The sequence below is a fragment of the Merops nubicus genome, unplaced genomic scaffold (genome assembly GCF_000691845.1).
Source record: "Merops nubicus isolate BGI_N331 unplaced genomic scaffold, ASM69184v1 scaffold4723, whole genome shotgun sequence".
Lineage (NCBI taxonomy): Eukaryota > Metazoa > Chordata > Aves > Coraciiformes > Meropidae > Merops > Merops nubicus.
The window spans coordinates 188-21,943 of NW_008599439.1; the positions used below are offsets into that span (position 1 = coordinate 188).

Here is a 21,756-nt window from a genome sequence, read left to right on the forward strand (position 1 = left end):
GATATTTACTCCGCTCTTGCTCTTCTGGTCTAAAGCAGAAGGAAATCCTACAGGTGTGAGGCATTTTTCCATGACTAGGAATGCAATGGTGCCCTCTTGTGTGAAAGTAATATTTTAGCAGAAGTTAAGCCAGTGCAAAAATTGAAATACTACCTATAAAAATGCTTACAATATACAGATAGTGGTAAAGAAAAAAATTTAAAAAACTGTTAGTTTAGCCATGGTCTAGCAGATATGATAATTAAAAAAACCTACTAGTATAGGTGTGCTCTGCTAGCCTTAACTGTTAGAAATGTGATTCTTTCCTCTTGTGGGTTAACGCTTCCCTAAGGCAGGAATTTTATTATCAAATCCCATCTGTAATGTAGTTCTTTCCAATTCCCTTGCATTCCTAGTGAAGCCAACTAGCTATGCTGGACATGTGAAAGTCTTAGGTACTGGCTTTGCTGAAGTCAATGGTGACTTTCCTACTGATTTCAGTAGAACTTGAGGCTTCACTGTTGCTGCATTCTCCCCCAGGTATCATGTGCACAACGAGATTTCTCTGTCTTTGTGTTTGCATTTTCAGGTGGCATTTTTAGCACCTTCTGCCATGATGCTCCTTCATCTTTATCTTCTATGGTTCTGAAAAGCATGAAGATCTCAACAGTGATGAAATGTGTCCAAGGAAGCCCATGCTCTCTTCATTTAAACATTAAAGGAACTCTGAGTCTGGATGGTAGGAAGCAGATTTGCTACAGAATAACTTCTGTTTACTTTTTGCTTATAGCTGTTCAGCCAAATTTTGTTCCATATTGCAATATTTGTGTCTGAGCCATTTTCATGTAATTATAGCAGAAAGTTTTTGTTTTGTTTTGATTTTGATTTTGTTTTTGTTTTTGTTTTTGTTTTTTTTGTGAAACCATTTTACTGCAAACCAGGATAAAGCCCTGGCCCTTTTCAAGGGAATGAGAACTGAGATAATGAATCCAAGAGAGCTGAGTTTTTACTTCCAACATAATACACTTCACTTGTCCTCTACCAGTACACCAAACATACTGCTGCCCTTTTCTTTCTTGCTCTCACACGTGTGCATGCCCCCCAGTTCTCTCTGTCCTGGTAACTCAGCCATGAGCAACTACCCCAACAGAAGGAGAAACAATTTATGTGTCTGAAGTTACAATTCTACACTAAAATAAAATGAAAGCATTCAAACATTTTGGGGATAGTCTATTTTTATTAATACTTTGCCATTCATGTACTTGGTGTGTTACCACTTAGATATTTCCTGTTGTGCTTTACTCAGAGTTAATAGGTCTATTTTTTCAATTCGCATAAGAATTTGCATAATTAAAGTTTTAATTTCTGGCAATCTGTATTAAATCCTTGCTCCTATTCCCATGTCTATGTTATATACCATGCTGCTTTTTAACAGACAGAAAATATGTGCCTTTCACTTAGAAGAAAAGCTAACAATATGCTGCATTTTGATTTATTTTTTGTTTTTTTTTTTCTTAAAGATGCTCAAATTATATTTTTGAAATGTATTCCTGACTCATTTCAGAGAATATCCGTGGGCTGGAAATATGTTCTTTCTCACTGGACACACAGCAATCTCAGTGCACAACTGTGAGGTTTGCTAGGAAAAAACCCAAGATGCTTAATGGAAAGAAGGTAGACTCTTTTTTTTGGGGTTGTTTACATTTAAATGTTAATGAACCTTTGGAGAAAAAAAGAATTGTATCTCTCTTATTTTCTTTTCTTTTTGATTTTGTGGAAAACTGCAGTGAAATGTATGCTTCATCATTGTTAAATGAAACTCTGTAACAAAATGACCTTTTATAACCTACACATTCAATTCTCCACCATTTTCATGCTTCTCCCACTCACCTTTTTGCAAGGGGAAGCTGCCTCTGAAAAGCCTAATTTTCATATCAACCTCACTAGTTTTCTTTTTGTGCCCACTAAATCGTGGGGAAGCTTCTGTTGGACTCTAATTGCTAGGAAGTACAATGTCACAGGGATTCTTTGTGCATACAGATGATTTATGTAAGTCCAACCTTGACAATGGAATTCACACATCTAGAAGACAGCCAAGTGCCTAAGCACTTGTGCACATCTATCCTAAACTCATGGTAATAATTGCAACAACAAAATACAATTTTTTACTAAACTAAACCTGGAAGTATTTGTTAGTAAAATTTACAACTGGGAAAAACCAAACCAAACCAAACCAAACCAAAAAAGCCCCCACACCCCTCTTCCTTGACAAGCTGTTTAAAAGCCATGAATTTTTTGCTTGCAGTTACTGGTGGACAACTCTTGTTGATCCCATATGAAATGTGTTACTTCATGTGCTTTGTAAATGTTATATTGATTGCACATGTGAAACAAAGTTGTGGCAAACTGCAGCTGCAATTTATTCTCTGTATCAGCTGATGATCAAACATCCCTATAGACAACAGAGGGCCAACAAGGAACAGTTGCTAGCTTTTAGAGTAAGGTAAGTTTATAGGCAAGACTCAATGAACATATCTAAGGACATTTTCTTAGTTTCAGTTCAGTGACTTGATTGATGACATGTCTTTTACCTTCCAAATGTCTTGTACCAAATAAAAGTATATCCAACATGAAAACCTTTATGGAATATAATAGTTACTGCTACCAGTAAGGGAATGGCTTACAATAACCAAACATCAATTTTTTTTTTTAATATTTAAACAAACTTTTTTTTTTTTTAAAATATTCTGCAAGTGTCTTTGCTTGTAAAATGCCTACAAACTGGAACTTTTGGTAGTATGCAAGACCTTTTTGCTTTTGAGATTCAATAAGTGTTGGGTACCTGTATTTCTATGCTTTTAGGATTATTTGATAGCTTGTGGGTATTTTCTGAAAGTGAAGAAGATATCAACATCTTGGATTAGAAGGAATGAAACTCTTTGAAATCCTTTAAGTGGTATCTGTTTCTTTTACATTCTTAGTGCTGCAACATCTTAGACTGCTTATACTACTCATAAATATAAATAAATCTGACCAAAGAATGTCACTTGCCTAACTCTGATAACCATTGCTCTCCATGTATTCTCGAAGCCACGCACAAACTTGATTTTCTAAATGTTTTAAACAGGTGCAGGTACAGTTCAATTGCATTGAAGTCAATGTAGCACAGCACATCTATGTGACCATGAAAACAATACCAAATTACTGTGAAGTCAAGCTGAGTCAGGAGTACTATGTTGAAGGTAGGACAACATCTTAAAGCAGATGTTTTTCAAGAAACATCATCTTAAAGGGAGAAAAAAAACCCAAACAAACAAAAACTTAAAAAAAGACCCCAAATGCATAGCCCACTCATCTTCTGGGATACACTGATCTAACTGATAGTAGGCCACGTGTGCCAGGACCAGTCTTGTTCTACACTTCAATGATTTCTTTTATGCATATAAATGTGTGAGCTGTGATAAAAAACAGAGACTTGAGTTTCTATCTAAGAGTGTGTGAATCTGAACTCCACTGGGCATTGACCTAATTTGCCTTTTGTGCTTGGCACGTGCCCGTTCTCTGCCTGCAGGTTCAGTCCTGTGTGCTCTCTGTGCATAAGCTGGAGCCTCTGCTTATCTTCAGAGCTAGGCCACAGGTGGTTTCAGAGATTGAAGAAAGCTTGTCAAGAAATTTCTTGTCATTTTTACTAGGTTTCTATCACCTGTTTTCTTTTAACTGAATAAGATAAGGTAGCATTTTTTTCCATGTTTTTGAGGTAAAGTGCCAACCATATGCATATACAAATTGATTCACTCTTTCATAGAAGTAAAACCTTTTGGTAGTTAAATCTTTTCATTTTCTTGACAAATCCTGATTCATTACTGAAGTAGACATGTACTTTGTGAATAAAGGGGCAGCAGGGTGAAGCAAGAATAGGGTTTTATAAAGGTGAGTTTTAAGATGCTTTACAAGGGTGAATAAACAAATGAAAATAGGAAATATTTCTCTGAGGAAAAGAACTATATGGTGAAATGACAGCAAAGTGCTGCTCCAGTGCAGGGTTAAGCCAGGAGGGGTGAAAAGAGTAGGTGACATATTATGAGCCAAATTAGTGTTCTTAAATGAGATTTAAGTTTTGGAGATAGAAATATTAGCTGTTAGTTCTGAAAGTATCACCTGGCCTCTAATGTTGATACGCTCCCTGGGAGCTAAATAGGGTGTTTCTTTGTAAGCCTAGAGTAGAGTCAGAATAGCAAAAATGTAGTTTTTTATAACAGAAGAAGTAGCATGTATAACAACAGGAGTAGCTTTCAAAGAAAGAATAAATTAAATTATTTATTTATTATTATTTAAATTATTGTTAGGTACTAGGTAAAGCAGTGCAGTGTTATATCCTAGGTTGCCACCTTAAGCTGCTGCTGAGATTTTCCAGTAGTAACCATACACTAGTGAGATAGCTCCTTAAGGCAAGTTGTGATATAATCTCTGTGTGTGGTAAGGGCACTTTTTTCTGCTGTTTATCTTGAAGTGGATGTAAATCTGCTTTCAGAAGGGTATAAAAGACAGATTTCATGTTGGGAAGCTATTGGATAATTTAGCAGATGATTTACACAGTTCTATGAATGAAGCAGCACTGAAGAAAACCCTGCTTTCTGTTTTGCAGATTGCAGAAACAGTGATGTGGGAAAATACATTCCAGCCTGTTCAGGTGAACTCATCTTCTATACAACCTGAATCTGTGAGATATATCTGGTGACCTGTACAATGATATGTTTTCATAACTGAATAAGCAGGGAAAATAAATTATGATTTACAACTACTATTACTTATAATCACAATCTAGTTGATAGGTAATGTCCTAGAAAATATGCTTCTTTACATTGACATGGAAATGCTAAGTAACAGATAAAGATATTGACAATTTATGTAATACCTAAACTTTTGGAATGGGTTTGTGTCCTTTTCATGCAATTTGGACGGTTGGTTTTATATCTTGTCTGTAGACAGACCTCATAAATAGATTGAAATTAATTTGCCAAACTGCTATCCTGATTTTGGCACACCTATAAACATACATCCCCCCCATCCTCTACATATTGTATTTGTCTAACATAGTTGCACATATTCTCTGTGGAATGAATTTGGAGCCTTGGGATAGTCAGCTTTTTTAGTAGTATTAGTGTGTATATCTCAAGTATTTGTACATGAACTACATTTCAAGTACTAAGGTACAATTGGTAGGTAGCATGGACTCTCAGTATTGCCAGTGCTAATTTTAAACTATAATATTGAAATTTATCCTCATAAAAACGATCATATCTTATAAAATAAGAATATCTGTAGGAATATCAAGATAAAGAAAGAATTAATTCAAAATCAGATATGATAATTTCATGCTTGAATTTTCTTTTTCAGCTGGAAAGTTTGAATATAATGTGGACAGGGCAAGGAAAATGATATCAGTGAATGTATCCAACTTTCTTCAAGATCAGGATTATTATATTCGCCTGTGCCACAAATGGTTTACCTGTGAAGATGTGGGGGCATTTGCTGTGGTGAGTTAAAGCTAAAAGCAGTTTGTTGAACTGGTGTGGGGTGACTTATAGATGGAAATGCTCATTGAGGTCATCCTTATAGTAAATGCCCTTCTATATCTGTATTTAGCTTTATTAAAAGTCACTTAATGTTCTGGATTCATGACCATCTTTTTCATTTCAGATAAAAGGGAAGGAATCTTTAAAATCAGTTTCTCTGAAATATTCTCAGCTACTCCCTTGCCTTTGCATTGAGGTAATGCAGCCTAGAATTTGGTATATACTTGTGTTTCTGGTTAAAGAAACTTTATCTGGGATTTATGCTAAGAAAGGAGGAAAAATCTATAGAAAAAGGACCTAGACTTAAGTTTCTGACTAAGGTTTGTCTGACATTATGATTATGTAAATGTAGAAGAGATTTTTTTTTTTTTTTAGGAAGCACTAATTAAAACATGGAGATAAAAAGAAAATGGGATACAATGTACAAAAATATATGGAAAGCATTTAGTAAGATTATTTTGACTTTTTATAAGCAATGAAAATTCAGAAAAATTGTTATGCTGAAATTCAGTCACATTATTTGATATAGTGTTGCATAAGAAATTAAAAGATGGATTGAGGAAGCTGGAGGTGTCAACAAGATTTGTATGGTAGATAACACATACCTGGAGGGCTAACTCAGCTGCTGTTGAATGGGGCTGTGCTAGTAGGAAGGTTATCTGAGGATCACACTTAGAGAAGTTCTTATATAAATATTTTCATCAATGACATGGGCACAAAAGGTGGGAACGTGTTAATGAGACTTGCTGATGATATAGTTGAGAGGTGTAATCAAAATGGAAGAGGGTCAGGATAACTGGAAGAGACAAGTTCTTCATACATGAAATAACTAAAGGAGGATGAAGTGCAAGTTCATGCCTTTGCTTTGATAAAAATAATTCTTGCTGTAGGATGTGAGCCTTCACTTAGAAATAACAGAGGAGGAAAAAAGATCTGGGTGTAATAGTTCATTGGAGGATAATTAAGCTAACATGCTTACATGATGTAAATGTGAACAAAGTTGTAGTAGGTTAGATTATCCCAAGGGAAGTATGGGCCAGGCCTTCTTTGAAGTAGGGTAGGAAGTTCTTGTATCCATATTCCAGAAAGATTAAATCGAATGGAAGATATAAATTAAAAAAAAATAGAATGGTGGGGGAATGGAGAGATTGTCATATAAAGGAGATTCAAAGAGCATGTTTTCATTAGTCTGGTAAAACACATGAGAAGAGAAAATATGTGTTGTTTAAATACACATCAGAAGGGTCAGTCATAAGGAAAGATAACAGATTTTTTTTAAGCTAAAGCCATTCTTGCCAACAGAATGAAGAGGGATAAACTGAATTCCATGAATATATCCAGGATAGCTACAGATTTTTTTTTCTGATAATCTGAGAAACTGGATTTTGGAATATGTTTCATAAAAAGAAATAAAACCTCACCAAACCAATGTAATATGTTCTTGGTAAGATATAAGAACGCTAGGTGACCTAGTTTCTCAGTGAATTTTGGGGTAGGATTTACCATGCGGATTAAGATATTATGATTCTTGAATGTGTCACTCCTAGAAAGTAATGACACTGGAGGAAACTTAACAAAAATCAAACTGGAAGACTTTCTATTTTAAGTTTGGCTAAATATATACAACTCAGAAATAGTAGGAATATAGTGCTAGAAGGGATCACCATCTCCAGTCCTCCTAATGATGAACAGTAATCTAGGGATCTAGTACACAACATCCTTCAAAAAACCTGCTTCCAAAACTTTCTAATGAAAGACATCTTTATCTCTGATGGAAGGGTTTTCTGTCCCCTTTTGTCTTCTGAAATGTTAAAAATGGCACTATCTGAGAATCTCTAACTAATGGACACTTTTTTTGGGTTGTAGGGTTGGCTGGCAGTTCCAGATGCAAGGAGGGTACAACTTTGCCCCTTTGAAAATGGCAAGTATTGTGTGATTACTCTTCATATGAGTGATTTTCAGTAGCTCCATCAGTATATCACAATTTGAAATTCATCTAAGGTGAAAACCATACATTGCAGAACTTCAAGGAAATCGTCATATTGTTTTGTTATACTGTGGGTAGACAACATAACTTACTTTCAGACCAAATTGTTCACCAAATTTATGCCAATATAAACACTAAGTAACTTTGTAGTCATTTCCCACATTCTGGTAAGTCACACACAAACTGGCCAGAAGGAAGAAAAACCACCAACATTGGCTTTGAAATGCTGATGTGAGAAGAGGTCTTCAAGGAGATTTGAAGGTATCTGATACCCCACTTAGAGGAGGAAAAAGGGAGTTGAAAAAGAAAACAATTAACTGCATATGAGACTTCCCATACTTAACAGGAAATTACTCTCACAAAGTGTTCCAGCAAAGTCAGTTTGGTCTGAGATAACAACTGAAAGAGAAACTGTCATATTACACAGGTCTTCAGTGAAAGTTTTACCAGGAATACAGAAAAAAAGTATAGCCTGAAAATGTGTTTTATTTTGTTATGCCCAACACAAGTACAATGATATTTATCCTCAGACTATGCTAAGAAGCCCATTAAGGGATTTTAGTATCAGATTTAAAAAAACCCTAAATATCATCAAGAATAAAACCACCAACCCTTAACAGCATATCCAAACCCCATTAAGCTGCACAGACATTCACTGTGATCCTTTCACATTCTTGCAGGGCTGATACATTTGTGTTAAAAAGGAAGCAAGTTCCTCTTTAGCCCAGCCTTCATTTCTGACTTATTTTATTGTGGCAGAACATAACGTTTGTGACACTACCATCCCCTTGCAGCAATCGAGTGCATTTTGACTAAATAAAAAGGGATTTTTTGCTCACTCTGTTTATGCAATAGAGAGTGTTTATAGGAATGCTCAGGCTCAGTATGTAGCTGTGTCTATGTCATGTAGTCAGATCTGGCTTTAAGGTCATCATGCTGCAGATGGCCAACTGACTTTGCTTTGAAGTTCAGAAAGAAACAGCTCTGTGTAATAACTCTTTGGGGTTATTGTAACTAGGAGGAGGAAAAAAGGAAAAATGAATGTCTATTGGTTATTAAACAATGTAACTATGTGAGGCTGAAGATGAATGAGCATCTTTATTATGATGTAAGTAAGTAGATGCCACAAAGGAGTAAATCAGAAGGAAGCTCAAGTAATAATGAGCAAGTCAGGAAACAAACTTGAGAAGGCTTAATTGTTGTGCTATTCTCTTAAGTATTAGCATTACACTTCTATTATACCTACATTATTACAGATTCCTACAACATTTAAAACATAGCTGTGAAAACAGTCAGAACTATTGGGATCCAGGACTTTGCAGTCAGGTGAAATATTCTCTAAACATTAGCTTTATAGTGCCTGTCTATTTATTAAACCCAACATTTATTTTTATTTTTTTTTTATAGAATCAAAATTTCTATCAGTTTTTAAAAATCCAGAATAAAACAGTTCCACTTCATAGAAAGTTTCAGTATTTTGATGTATACATGTTGGTACACAAAATTAAGACAGCAAGAGGCTTGGCAGAATAAAAGAGTATAGAAGGTTTTTATTAGAAAATATCAAAAGGTTTTATTTCAAGATATTTCTGAGAGACAGAATACCAAAATGACTTGTAGTTATGCTTAATAGGAGTTAAGTTTTGACACCTGGTGTTTCCACTCCTTGATGTAGACTGTGCTTCTTCACTTTGCAACATTTTCTAGTCATGGGTGTTGTTTGTTCCCTTGTCTTGAACATCCAGCTGGCCACATTTTCAAGTTTTGCTTCACTAATAGTTGCAGAAATAAATTTTTCTCATACTTCTCACTATTAGGCAAATGTAAAACTTTCCAAATTACTTCATGAAGTATATCATTTTGAGTTTTATGCAGGAAATTCTTTCATCAATGTGCTACTAAATGGAAAATAAAGTCACTACAGTGACTAATTTGACCAATCAAATAAATTAGAGAGATTTTATTTTATAATAGTGCCTCTTTAAGATATTTTCAAATAGATGTTGACTAGCTTTGAAATTAGTGTGCCTGGAACACATAGAAAGAAAATTCATACAAATGCTGTAGAATTACTTACTGCTAATTACTTGCACAGCTTTGTTCACTATTGGAGTTATTGCTATTCAGCTAAAGTCTTGAATTTATCTTCTCACATATATGTTGTGTGTATGTAAGTCACACACACAAGACACAGAGTCTGAGTCTCCAACACTATGACTTCTAGTTACTAATGTATGGATTCATTCCAGTTTACAATACAAAGTTAACTGAAGGTCCTTGGTTAGGAATTTGCTTGTGATTGATGGGCATAGAATGCACTTCCAGGGCAGCCTACTTAAGAGCTGAGGAGGCCTCATTCCGTGGTGGTGCCTTTCTATCACCATAATGGAGGCTGGTAAGACTAAGCTCTCATGTAAACCTCTGGTAAACGCCAACACATCGGTGGGATGAATTTAAGGTTTACCCACTGGTGGTGCCTTTCTATCACCATGATGGAGGCTGGTAAGACTAAGCTCTCAGGTTGAGAACCTCTGGTAAACGCCAACACGTCGGTGGGATGAATTTAAGGTTTACCCAGTATACAATGTGAAACACTGCAGTTCTGATAGATGAAAATGACAAGGAAATGGAAAAGTCATGCTTTTGGTTTTCAGCACATGCATAGGTACCAGATTTATGAACATTTTTGATTAATTTATAGACATCTTGAATAACGTTTCCACTCTTTGTGCACAGATACGAAGGTGCTATGGGACAATATCGTTTACAACCCAGCAACACAAAGCCTAGCTTGGGAGCCAGCCTGTCCTGTGCTTGTCGTGGTTAACCTATGCAGGTTAATGAAGTCTAACGACTACTGTGAGGATATAGAAAACTCTTCCAAAAATTCTTCTGAGAAAGTAAGAGCTATGCAGATTTATTCAAACTGTGAGATTGAATGCCATGACCACAGGCATAATGGGGAGCTAGACTTTGGAATGAAAGCAGTTGCAAATTCTTCTTTGATACTTAAAACTATTCATAGTCACAGTCTGTTCTTGTACACTAACCACATGATTTATTTGAAGAGCTCATATTGACTGACTCACTATGAAGAAATAAAAAGTGGAGATGACTGTGAAGCTAGTAATGTTTGCTAAATTCTTTGGTGCAAATAGGGTCTGCTTTTCATTTATAGTAAAGGCATGATTCATCTGCCCTAACTTTGCTGTCTAAAAGATAGGTGTTCAGGTCCATGCAACTCCTCTTAAATTCCCTTTAAAGTGTGTAAATGAAACTGACATATTAAGAAGACAACTCTTCTTGTCTGAAGATAGGCATGTAAGAAAGGTTGGAAGGACTTCTCTGTGAAGGTAACTCTTCACTGACTCTGACAAGAGTCCATTGTGCTTAAATCATATTTGGATATTCTACATTTAAGCACCTAAAATGTGAGACGAAGCTAAATCTCTTTAAATCTTGGTGGAGATGTAACTGTACATTGGTAGGGCATAATTGTTTTGTACTCTGTTCAGATCTCTTTGAAGTGCCTTCCTCAAACTGGTCAAATGTCTTGAAATTCTGTGTATTGAAATAACAGGTTCCTCACTTCTTCCAGCACTTATGTTCTAAAGTTGAAAAGAGTTTTTCCCTGCATGTGTCTTGAACTGCTTAATACTTCAATCTGAAGTCCCATGATGCTGAATGCACTGGATTTATGAGCTTGGTTAGAATTCTGGCTTTCACCTTGAAAAGCAGAATTTTGGGCTTTCCTGATTGTGGAGAGAAGGCAATAAACTTGAGATGACAACCAAAAAAGCATATAAAATAACATATAAATTGTTGAAACTTTATGAGTATTATTATGACATTATTGGCAGGGGGGCTGACTGAAAAGTGTTGAATGCTTTTTTGATTAGGAAGTCTTGGCCAAGCATTTAGTGATTGTTCAGATGCACGATTTTATTGTTTTCAACAAGGTTTTGGTCTCTAAATTTATTTAATTTTATGCATGAGAGTTGTCCCTGTGGAATTTGTCATTTGCTGACAAGTACAACTCATTGCTTGCAGGAAAAAAAAAAGAAAAAGCCTAAAATGAGGTTTAACTGGTAATGGTCGTATCTATTACCCAGAACACAATCCAAGATTAGTTTATTACAGGTGATGAATATTTTTCTGTATTTATTAATATACATGGACAGGATTAATTCCCTCCCACCTTTTTTTTTTTTTTTTTTTAATTCATCCTAAAAGGTTTGATAGTGACTTTGGTCCATTTCTTGCACTGTAACCCTGAAGAACATCTGTATTGTGTGCTGGAGACTACTGCAGAGATTCCTCACATAGTGCCAGCTCCCCAAGTAAATCCACACAATGCTGCACACTCTAATACCATGCAGATGTAGTGACTTGGGCCCTAAAGCTACATAACTCTTCTCTATAATTAGGGTGAGGCTTTCTCTGTGGATGGCAATGCTGTCTCCATATTTGAGTGGACTCTGACAGAACTATCTTCTGTGACCCTACTGTAGACATACCTGAGGACATTCATTACATTCATCTCAAAAAAATTACAGGAGAGAGGTGTTTGGTCCTGATGCCATGTGTTGTGTATAGAGTCCGTTGTGCTCAGTTCCTTGAGCAAGAGTGGTTACTGAAGTAAGATCATTTACATGGGTAGCAGCCCATGGTAAAGCCCTTGGTGGACAAACAGCTGTTAATCAAGAAAGCAATGTTTTGTAGGTCACTTAAGTGGATATTTGGAGTCCAGTCTATAGGTGTCTTCTTTTCTGGAATCAGGATATGGAAAATTGAAAAATTTCTGAGTGAAAGGTGGAACAACACTTTTGGGTAGATGTTTAAATGTTCTGCTGAAATCATTGCATGGTAAACGACCATGACCAACAACTAACTGCTCAGTCATTGCTGAGTCGTTGAATGGTGGATAAGGGACTGAAAAGGGACAACTGTGTAATCAGAATTTTGCACAGAAGCCACCATAGAATCAATTTCTTTAGCTGTAATGGGTCAGACCAACTATAAAAAATGCTACTTGTTACAGATAAAAATAAGCAAATTTTTGAGTAATCCAAAGTAGTGGCTGTTTCTATACTTACTATTTTATGTGATTAAGTTCCTGCCTTGTTTATAAAGTAAACAAACCAGTTCCTTTCTCAGTAATCAAACCATGAAATTTTAGGGTAATTGACTTCGTGACACTGGCTAATGCTGAGTGCTCTTTTTCAAGCAGGTTAAATATTCTCGTGTGGACACTCACCCGAGACTTTGCATGAAGGTAAAGGGATTTCTTTGTAAAACACCTATTAACTGTCAGCTCTCAAAAATGATTTGCTATTGTTCTGTAGGATCAATATTTTGTCTGATGAATGGGAAGTAAGAATGAAGGAAATGTGAAAGATTAGATTAAAAGGAGGTTCTTTCTAAGTACATCAGCAATGATATGGGTCACATTGTGCCCTCTATGTTCTCTGCTTATGAAAAGCAGGGAGAAAGATGGTTTTAGGTAAATGCAAACTCTGAAGCATGCACTAAACTTACCATATGAAGTTTTTCATATTAAATATTTGGTAATAAAAACGATTGATACACTACACTTACTGGAGTATCTTTTATTATTCTAGTTGAGGAAAGATTGCCACATGAAGTTAATATAGGCACATTATTGTTTTCTTTTAAATTACTTTTAAGTCAGTGGAACTACATGTTTTTTGTAAAATAGGCATGTGCATAAATATCTGAAGAACTGGGGAATCTAATTCAAATCAAGGGTTGGAAGATACCATTTACCAGGAAAGCTGTGAATTCACTTTCTTTAGCTTTCTGGAATGCACAGACAACCTCCAGTTGAATCTGTAGCCAGAGATTAGATTGAAAAATCACTTCTTTCTGACAGAATTCTCTGGTTTCAGTTTACAACCAAGCAAGGCTCTTGGGTTAAGTGTCCATTTGCTCATGGAGAATTTCCAGGTAAATATATATATATTTTTTTTTTTAAATTATATAATGTCAAAATATGTATATCAGTAGTTAGATATGAGCCTTCTCCAGTAAGTGAGATGTATTCATCTCACTGTATCTTGTAAATTATGGCAAAGAGATGTGTCAGTTTGCTACTTCTACGTATCCCCATCAAATCAAGAGTTTATCAGTATAAAAATTAACCTGTGGGGATCAAAATAATTACTTGCATATCATTTGATAGCACTTCAATTAAAAAGTAATTTATTTTAAATATAACAATTTAGACTATGATGCATAGTCCTTGTACATCTAAAAGTAAGTCTTTTCCCCTGATACCAGCTTGGAAAATGAGAGCTGGTGCAGCCGCAGAACAAATCCGAGTTTTCTTCACATCTCAAACCAAGGCCCAGTTCTCAGTGCTTGTGTGCAACAGGACCCAGCTGGCCACGTGCCAATCTGTGGGGATGCACCATTCAGTCTCTGGGGTTTGTATCTATTATTTCTTAAACATTAGTAAAACTCTTAAATGTATCTAACTGCATTCCATGTGTCATTCTGCAGCTTGAAAGCATTAAAAGACCCAGGCGTACACACATCGAAACAATTACTGGAACACTTTTAAAACATGTAGTTCTAATTCTGATCTCACACTGAAGCAAGAAATAAATAAGGATCCTGAAGTCAAATGAGTCACCTCAAAGGAAGTAACTATTGATTGGAACCTGAACATTCTTTTAACATCATTTTTGTTGTGTAATATGTCTATACTGTATACAGCAAATGGTAGTGTTAGTGTGCCATATATGGGTCACTGAGACAGCTGACTTGGCCAATCTCACGTCAGGAAATTTAAAACTTGAGGCATAAATCTGTTACAATCTTTTAGCCACACTAAATCTCACAGCTGCCAAAACAAACTCAACACACAAAAAAGGTAAAATTTCAGCCAAATCAGCTTTTTGAGCTGGCTGGCTGTGTGACTACACAACTGCCTCTTCCAGGAAAGTGGGGGGGAGAGAGGGAAAAGATTGTAGCAGGGTGTGACTTCTGTTTCAGGAAGCAGCTAGTCATGAAATTGGAGACTCATTCCTCTCTTGTAACTAGGCTTGCATCTCATACATTTTCAGTGCAGCACTGTGGCTTGCCCTTGCCTGTCAGCACTGCCTATCAGTTACCTGGCTGACCTGACTTGTGACCTGTTGAGAGGCACATCTGGAAAGTGGGTCAAAGAGCAGAAGAGTGGCATAATATAGAATAGCATTATTTTTCAAATAGGAGACTATTAGCAGGATAGATCCTAGGAGCTACTAGGATCTAGTGGTCCTAGGACCACCATGATGCAAGGCATCCTGCTGGTTCAAGTTCTTCAGTGGTCTTATGTCCACCCCTAAATGTGTGCTCCTGCTTTCTGGTCCACTGACCATATATATAAGATGTCATATTATGGATTTTGAGAAAGCTGAGAAACCCATATATTGTGACTTATACTGTTATTCCTGACCCTGCCCACTGACCATTCTCTGCTATAGGGGGATGTGCTTTAGAAGACACGAGCATGCTGCAACTCCTAAACCTATTCTCTTTTTAGGATATATTCCAGATACACTTCTTCCTTTGCCACAGTATGCAGGTTCATGCTGCAACTGTTAATTTTTCAAGTACATCAGATGCTTTCAATGTGCAGGGTGCACATACTAGGGGGTAGCTGGCAATCAAGCAGTTACAAATGACTTTTTTAACTCAAAGGGATGGACACTGAAAGATGAATTTATTTTCTAGTGAATCACTTTAGGTCTTTATTACATCCCTGGTGATGAATATAGGAGAGCTGCTTTCCTGCTCAAGCTGAGGATATGCTTAAGTGGAATATGGTAACTCTTCCTGCAGAAGATCCCAGAACTGAATAATCATGGGGAAAGGTGTAGGAAAACAAAACAAAACAAAACAATAAAACCAACCTACCATAATCAATAGAGACCACAGAGGGCATTGGTGGTGTTATCAATAGTCTGCCCTAATGGGGCAAGGTCCCTGGGAAATCCTGTAGTCCTGGCAGAGATGGAAATCTGTACAGTAAAAGAGTTGTCGAACAGTACGTTTAGTGAACACTTACAGTATCACTTCCCTTAAACTGGTTTATTTCACACGTACTCTGTGGAGTTTAGATTTCTGTTTTACAAGGTTCTCTGCATAAATTGCTAAGTAATGGTGGAGCACCAATAGATCACAGCTGGGTATTGAAGTGTGTGTTTCATGAAGGGCACCGATGCATTTAAAAATGCTGTTTTCTTCCCTCTGGTACAAAGCTGTTATGTCCTTTGCTACTACAACAGTATGGGAGCCTGCGTAAATTACATACAGTTCCTGTGTCAACACCACGAGCAACATACACAAAAGTTTTCACCAGGACTTAGCTCTGTGTTCCTAGAAACCAGCATCCATTTTCTACATAGTAATCTCTGTTCAGTCATATTCAAAAAAGAACATATTCACCTAATTTACCCCAAATTATTTTAGGACTTTGCCACACTAAAGATAATAGTGTAGGATTCATGGCTATTAGTGGAGTCCCTAACATTATTTTAAGGACAAACCATAAACAATCAAACATTAAGTGTCACTACAGTACTTTAGGACAATTTTACCCTAAGGCTGAAGTTGTTCTTGGCATATGATGTGATGGGAAATCCATAAAAACTGTAAAGAAAGGGTTATTCCCTCACTCATATACACCAGGGAAAAGATGCTCATGGGCTAATGTGGTGTGAACAGCCATGGTGGGCAGGGTGGGGGCTCACACCATAAAATGCAGGAATATTTGTGTTCTTGTGCTGCCCAAATTGTGCTTGGCAAAACTACAGCAGTCGCATATGATGATTGAGATCAGGAATATCTCTGAGAATAAATAACCTTCCATAATGAAGATACACTTAATTAATAATTTATAAGCAATAGTGTTAATATAATTAATATTATTAATAAAAATAATTGTTTCTTAATAATGTATTTATTAATATATTCTTGGTTGGTGTATGAATCAAAGAGCTGGAGAGTCACAACACATTTTCATCGTTTCAAGGAGATAGAAAATAATAGTTTTCAATTGTTTTCTTTTCATTAGGGAGATTCTATATCAATCACTATGTCACGGGAAATGTGTGAGTCAACAATTTGCATTCAGGTATGAGTTTTGATTTCGCCAGGTACTCTGTACAAAATAAACATATCATAACAATAATAATAACAGAAATAAAACCCCGAACAGGCACTCTCATTGCTTTCTTCTCCCAGCCAAATCCGAATATCATGCAAAAGGAGTTGACAGAGTATTACTTATAGCTTGATGTACTGTCACCACCTCTTGTCGAGATGACATTAATTAACAGAGAAGTTGCTCCTGTGATCTTGTTCCTTTGTCAGTGGCAGATAAAAGGATATCATCAGGAAATTGTTAATCCTGCTTTCATATGTTCCTTTGAACAAAGTTCCAAGGTATCAAAATAAATTGATGAATTTTTCCAAACCTGACATTAGCTGGAAAAGGTCGGGCATATTGCAAACAGCACAGTAAGTGCATAGTATGCTTGAATTTGCACTCCTGAGTGCAGAGCTGAGCAAATTTTGTGAAGACACAAATTTAACAGAAGATGAGCGTGAAGCTGGTTGGTTTATTGCTCTCTGGGGTTAATGTTCAGAGCAGAAACTGGGATGAGAAAGACTGACAGCTGGAGCTGTGAGGCTCCAGCAGCTGCCCTGGAAGGCACTTCTGAGCTTCACTTTCTCCTGCTAGGAAGAAAGGGACAAGATGAAAGTGAGATTGGCAAGTGCCTTCTGGGTAATGAGAGTTGTAAATCAGATTTGATGGTAAAACTTATGTTTACCTGCATAAATAGTTTATTTTGTAAATAAGACTGTCTGTCAGAATACAGTTCTCACCCACTCCCCCAAAATAATCTGATTCACTTTATTATTTGGAAACCTATAAAGGATTGTAACTCACTAAATATGCACTAGACCAGCAGTCTCCATATGTATTTATTTTAAAACAGATTTTAAAATGCAGTCATTTGAGTAAACTAATAAAGCAGTCTCATTTTGTCAACACAAGTGTTTAGTAACAGTTCTGCTGAAAGGAGAATAAATTTCAATTCTTTCCCTTAAAAGGGCTGGAGGACAGATGTAGATTATTCAGTTCCACTGCAGATCTGTGATATCCACTGTGGTAAGTATGAATGTCAACAAAAAAAGTACTAGGTTCTGGCTGTATAGAAGAGAATGACTCAGGTGGAGTGTGTTTCCACTGGGAAACTGAAGTGGGATTCATCTGACTAAATGTGGATGTCTGCACGTGGGCTGGATATGCTCAGCTTCCTGTATAGACAACGGACTCAGGTACCTCAACTAGCTTTTCATTAGCTGCTGCAAGGGCAGCTTGTATGGCTGCCTTTTCCCTCTGCTTCCTGGGTGAATTTTCCATCCTGTGCCAGGCTCTGCATGCCACACCTATATTTACCTTGCTGCCAGTACATGAGGTAACTAGTTCAAAACAGTCTTTGACGAGTCGGCAGACAGGGCTGTCATTGCAGTGTCTGCAGCGCAGCCCTGCTGTTCATTCCCCACCTCTGCAATGGGACAGTTTTACCTCCCTCCACTGCACAAGTACAGTGAGAATATTACTAGGATTTGAGGTACACTCAGATATGGAGGCAGAATATTGTGAAATCTCCAAGTCCTGAAAGTGAGGTGTGGTAGAAGTTAACGAGTTCGGGGCGGACTCAGACTGCAGGGTTTCTGGTGAAGAGTGCAGACGTGCATTGACTAAAAATAAAACATCTAAAAGGAGTCAAGGCAAGAGAAGGTTCAATCTGAGCATTGCCAAAAACACCTCCACAAACCCAACCGACCAACCTCTCCTCCCAAGTTCATTGTAAACATTGTGACTCCTATGACAGATTTTCTCTGTTGTCTAGAAATACATGCCGGTTAACTATAGCTTCAGATTTGGAAGCCTGATACAAAAAGGAGAGGGCTTGAACTTGTAGTCTAAATGTAGCTCTCTGTGCAAGCACTTGCATAATGCTAGTTAAGGTTTCTTCTCCACTTAAAAACTCATAACAAGCCCACTCAAGTTGAATCAGTTAAATAATCAGAGTGTTGTCATTCATGTAGTCTGGATGCATTTTCCTTATTCATATTTTCCTTTTAACAAATGCGAAGAGTATGACTAAGGCATGTAAAATAATGAAAGGCTCCAGAGGCAGCAGCCTGGGAATTCCCCTTTAATTTATAGTACGAGAGAATGGGTCTGTATATTAAATGAAAATAGTGGAAAAAACCCAAAAAATTACTAAAGAACTTTTGGGGCATATTACTTGATTTAAATGTGAAACTTCTTGTCACGAGTTTTTGGTCTGATCAAGAATTTGTGGAGATTCAGGAAAAAAATAGGAGAAACTGTGCACATATCAAGAATATCAAAGCTATAATATGTGATCATCATATTTGTTGTATAGAGGAGACTACCTCATGCTTCATGGATTCTGCCTTGCTTTATATTTTTGGGATAATGCAGTCCACATTAGCAAGTGGATAATTCCATCTCTGTCAGGGAGGGTTTCCTAAAACCTCCCTCTAAGTCATCTGGTACAAGTCATTGTCAGAACTGGGACATGGAACTATGTAGATCCTACTCATTGCTGTAATTCCTATGTTCTTAATGACTTGTCAAGAGCCATCATGTGAAAGATATTTTTAATGTAACAGTAATAGCATTACTATTAAGGACTTCCATTTTCTTAAATGCTTATTTTCTCTGACAAAGGTATTTTCTCAAGCACTAGCTTTTTAAAATCAGGAGGTGATGGAAGTTTCTTACAGGTGGTATCAACAAGGGTGTTAATTCTTACACTGGGATGCTATTGTGTTTGAATCCAAGATGTTAATAAAAACAATCCACATAAAGGTGAAGGAAATATTAAACCTAAGATTCTTCCATAATTTATGAGAGTTTGGATTATACATAAATGTCAAAGTAAATGGGAAATGATCTTATATCATAGTGGATATAATGGCATAGTGGAAAAAATGTAAATATTTACTGCATACATCTTTTTAAAATAGACATTTACATTGTTAAATATTGCTGTTAAAGTTATCAAACAGCCTTAGTGTGTCTGAAGGCACCACGGTGTTATTAACATGTGTTTTGTTACTCAAGACCAAGATTCCAGTGATGACAGTACTTATTATTAAAAAAAAAAATGAAAAGAAATCAGTGTAGCTAACCATCATGAAGGCTGCTCTCTTCCCAGCTGCAAGGAGAGTTTTCTGGCATGTAGAATGAATTATACTGCAATTCATTGCACTAACCCAAATCAGTTAATGTGAGAATAAATATGTTACTCATAATGAAAATAAAATGGCAACCCTCATATAAACTTTTTTCTTCAGGTTTTCGTGGTCAGAGATATGGTGATGGAAACCCTGCAAAGGCCATGACACACAGGTATCCATCCAACATATAGTTTAAAACATCTTTTAGTGTTGATAGAGTTGTTTATCCTGAAAATGTATCATTGGTCTCTGTAAAGAACAGAAGTAACATCTGAATGCATTTTGTACTAACCAGCAAGAATATCAGGTTCCTATCTCTTCCCTTTTCTTGTCCCTACAGAAGACATCTCTTGCTCCTGGGCTCTGTCTCCTCTTGCTCTCTCTCTGTTGCACCACAGTGCAGTCTGGCATCAGCGGTAGCTGCCTTGTTGACAGAGAGAGGGAGGGAGGACAAAGGGAGACAAATAACCAGTGCAAGTGAGAAGTTTGGAAAGTAACAAGACAACTCTCAAGAGCCCTAGAACAATCTCAGATTTGCTGCACATGACATTGACATCATTAGTACCTGCCCCTTGCATTCTCCCTGTCGAATGCAGACAGAGCAGTCCCCTCTGTGATCTCACTCATTAGATGTGTCTGGTCAGCTATTCCCATGCTTCTTTTCAATCCCACAGCCTTTTGCAAAACAACTACTCTAGGTTGTAAACAAATCCATAATTAATGCAGCCCATGGATGTATGATTTGGTAGACCCTGAGCACTTAAAAATGCTCTTCCCTTAATGATACCCTTTTATAGGCAACCTAGAATAGCAGAGCAACCTAGAACTCCAGAGAGAATGAAGATGCTCTAAAAATCCCTTGTTCAAAGACAGGAAAAAGATGCAGCCCTGCAGAAGTTATGCAAGTCATGGTTGAGAAAAGGCCACTGTCTTTGCCCTGAGACAGTTTTTGGCTTTTTTCTCTTGTCACAAAATACCGTTCAGAATAAAGTATGTTAGTTTTGTTCATTTGTTCATATGAGTGCTGCTTGGACTGTGATTATAAACTGGAGACAAATGGTTAGATTTGTTATTTAACTGCAACTATACACGAATGCAATGAACTCCCTCACACTTCAGAGGAAAAAAAAGCCAATCTTCTTTCCTCTTCTGCTTTTCCCCTAGAATGAAGAGTGCGCATTCCTTGCAATGAATTTAACAACACATTTTCAAGATCCTTAGTATCTTCTCAACATCAAGCTGTATTTTGGCCTAACTTGCAAATGTCTAACTGGTTATCTTTTATGTCATTAGTTTCTGATAATTACTGTGAGATTATTCTCATGAGTGAAGAATTTAGCAAGTTAAGCCTTTTCTAATGTGTCCAAAAGAAGATGGATTATGATTCCTCATTTCCCAGAATTTCAAAGCAAAAGATATCTTAGAACACTTAGAGAATCAGGTTCATATTTTCCTTCTAACTTAATATTTTATATATAACATGCTACAAGCACGTACTTTCATAGTGCCTTGTATTTCATGTTTTTGTATTTGTAACCTTTGCTCTTGAAGCATAAGTCATTTTCTTGAGAAATGAAGAATGGAGGAAGTTTTCTCAGCTTTGTTACATTATCCTTCTTTGTAATTTCCTTTGTTTTCTGATATCATTCTGATGATCTTACCACAACAGACCATATTTCTTAAATATGTTTAACAACTTCTTTCTGGTTTTGCATTTGTGTTTGACTTGGAGATAACTTTCCTGTCTGTCTGAGGAGCTACATGTCTTTGGTTTGATAGTTATTTAAAATGGTTGTGTGGAAGTCCAGCCTAGAAAGAAATAGTTCAGTGAAAAGAATTTTTTTTTCCCCCATTATATCAGTATTTATACTCAGTTGTTGAGGATAATGTTACACACTGTTGTGATTATCAAACATTTGG

General features: G+C 36.6%; 1 protein-coding gene across 1 annotated transcript; it reads left to right on the forward strand.

Moving 5' to 3' along the window:
• The first annotated feature begins 576 nt into the window (after positions 1–576).
• On the forward strand, positions 577–21,028 carry LOC103770121 (putative interleukin-17 receptor E-like). Its single transcript, XM_008937372.1, has 14 exons — positions 577–718; positions 1,544–1,653; positions 3,107–3,221; positions 4,625–4,669; positions 5,377–5,516; positions 5,680–5,751; positions 7,422–7,476; positions 10,279–10,442; positions 12,773–12,817; positions 13,452–13,509; positions 13,843–13,988; positions 17,668–17,725; positions 19,954–20,008; positions 21,001–21,028. Exons 1-14 carry the CDS (start codon positions 619–621, stop codon positions 21,026–21,028), a joined length of 1,191 nt encoding a protein of 396 aa, XP_008935620.1. The 5' UTR covers positions 577–618.
• The last annotated feature ends 728 nt before the right edge of the window (positions 21,029–21,756 follow it).

Bases quoted from the DNA above. Each gene is read 5' to 3' on its own strand.
- LOC103770121 (XM_008937372.1), top strand. From the start codon at position 619: ATGGTTCTGAAAAGCATGAAGATCTCAACAGTGATGAAATGTGTCCAA. The intron at 4,670-5,376 runs GTGAACTCATCT...TTTCTTTTTCAG, and splicing joins ATACATTCCAGCCTGTTCAG to CTGGAAAGTTTGAATATAAT. The intron at 7,477-10,278 runs GCAAGTATTGTG...CTTTGTGCACAG, and splicing joins ACTTTGCCCCTTTGAAAATG to ATACGAAGGTGCTATGGGAC.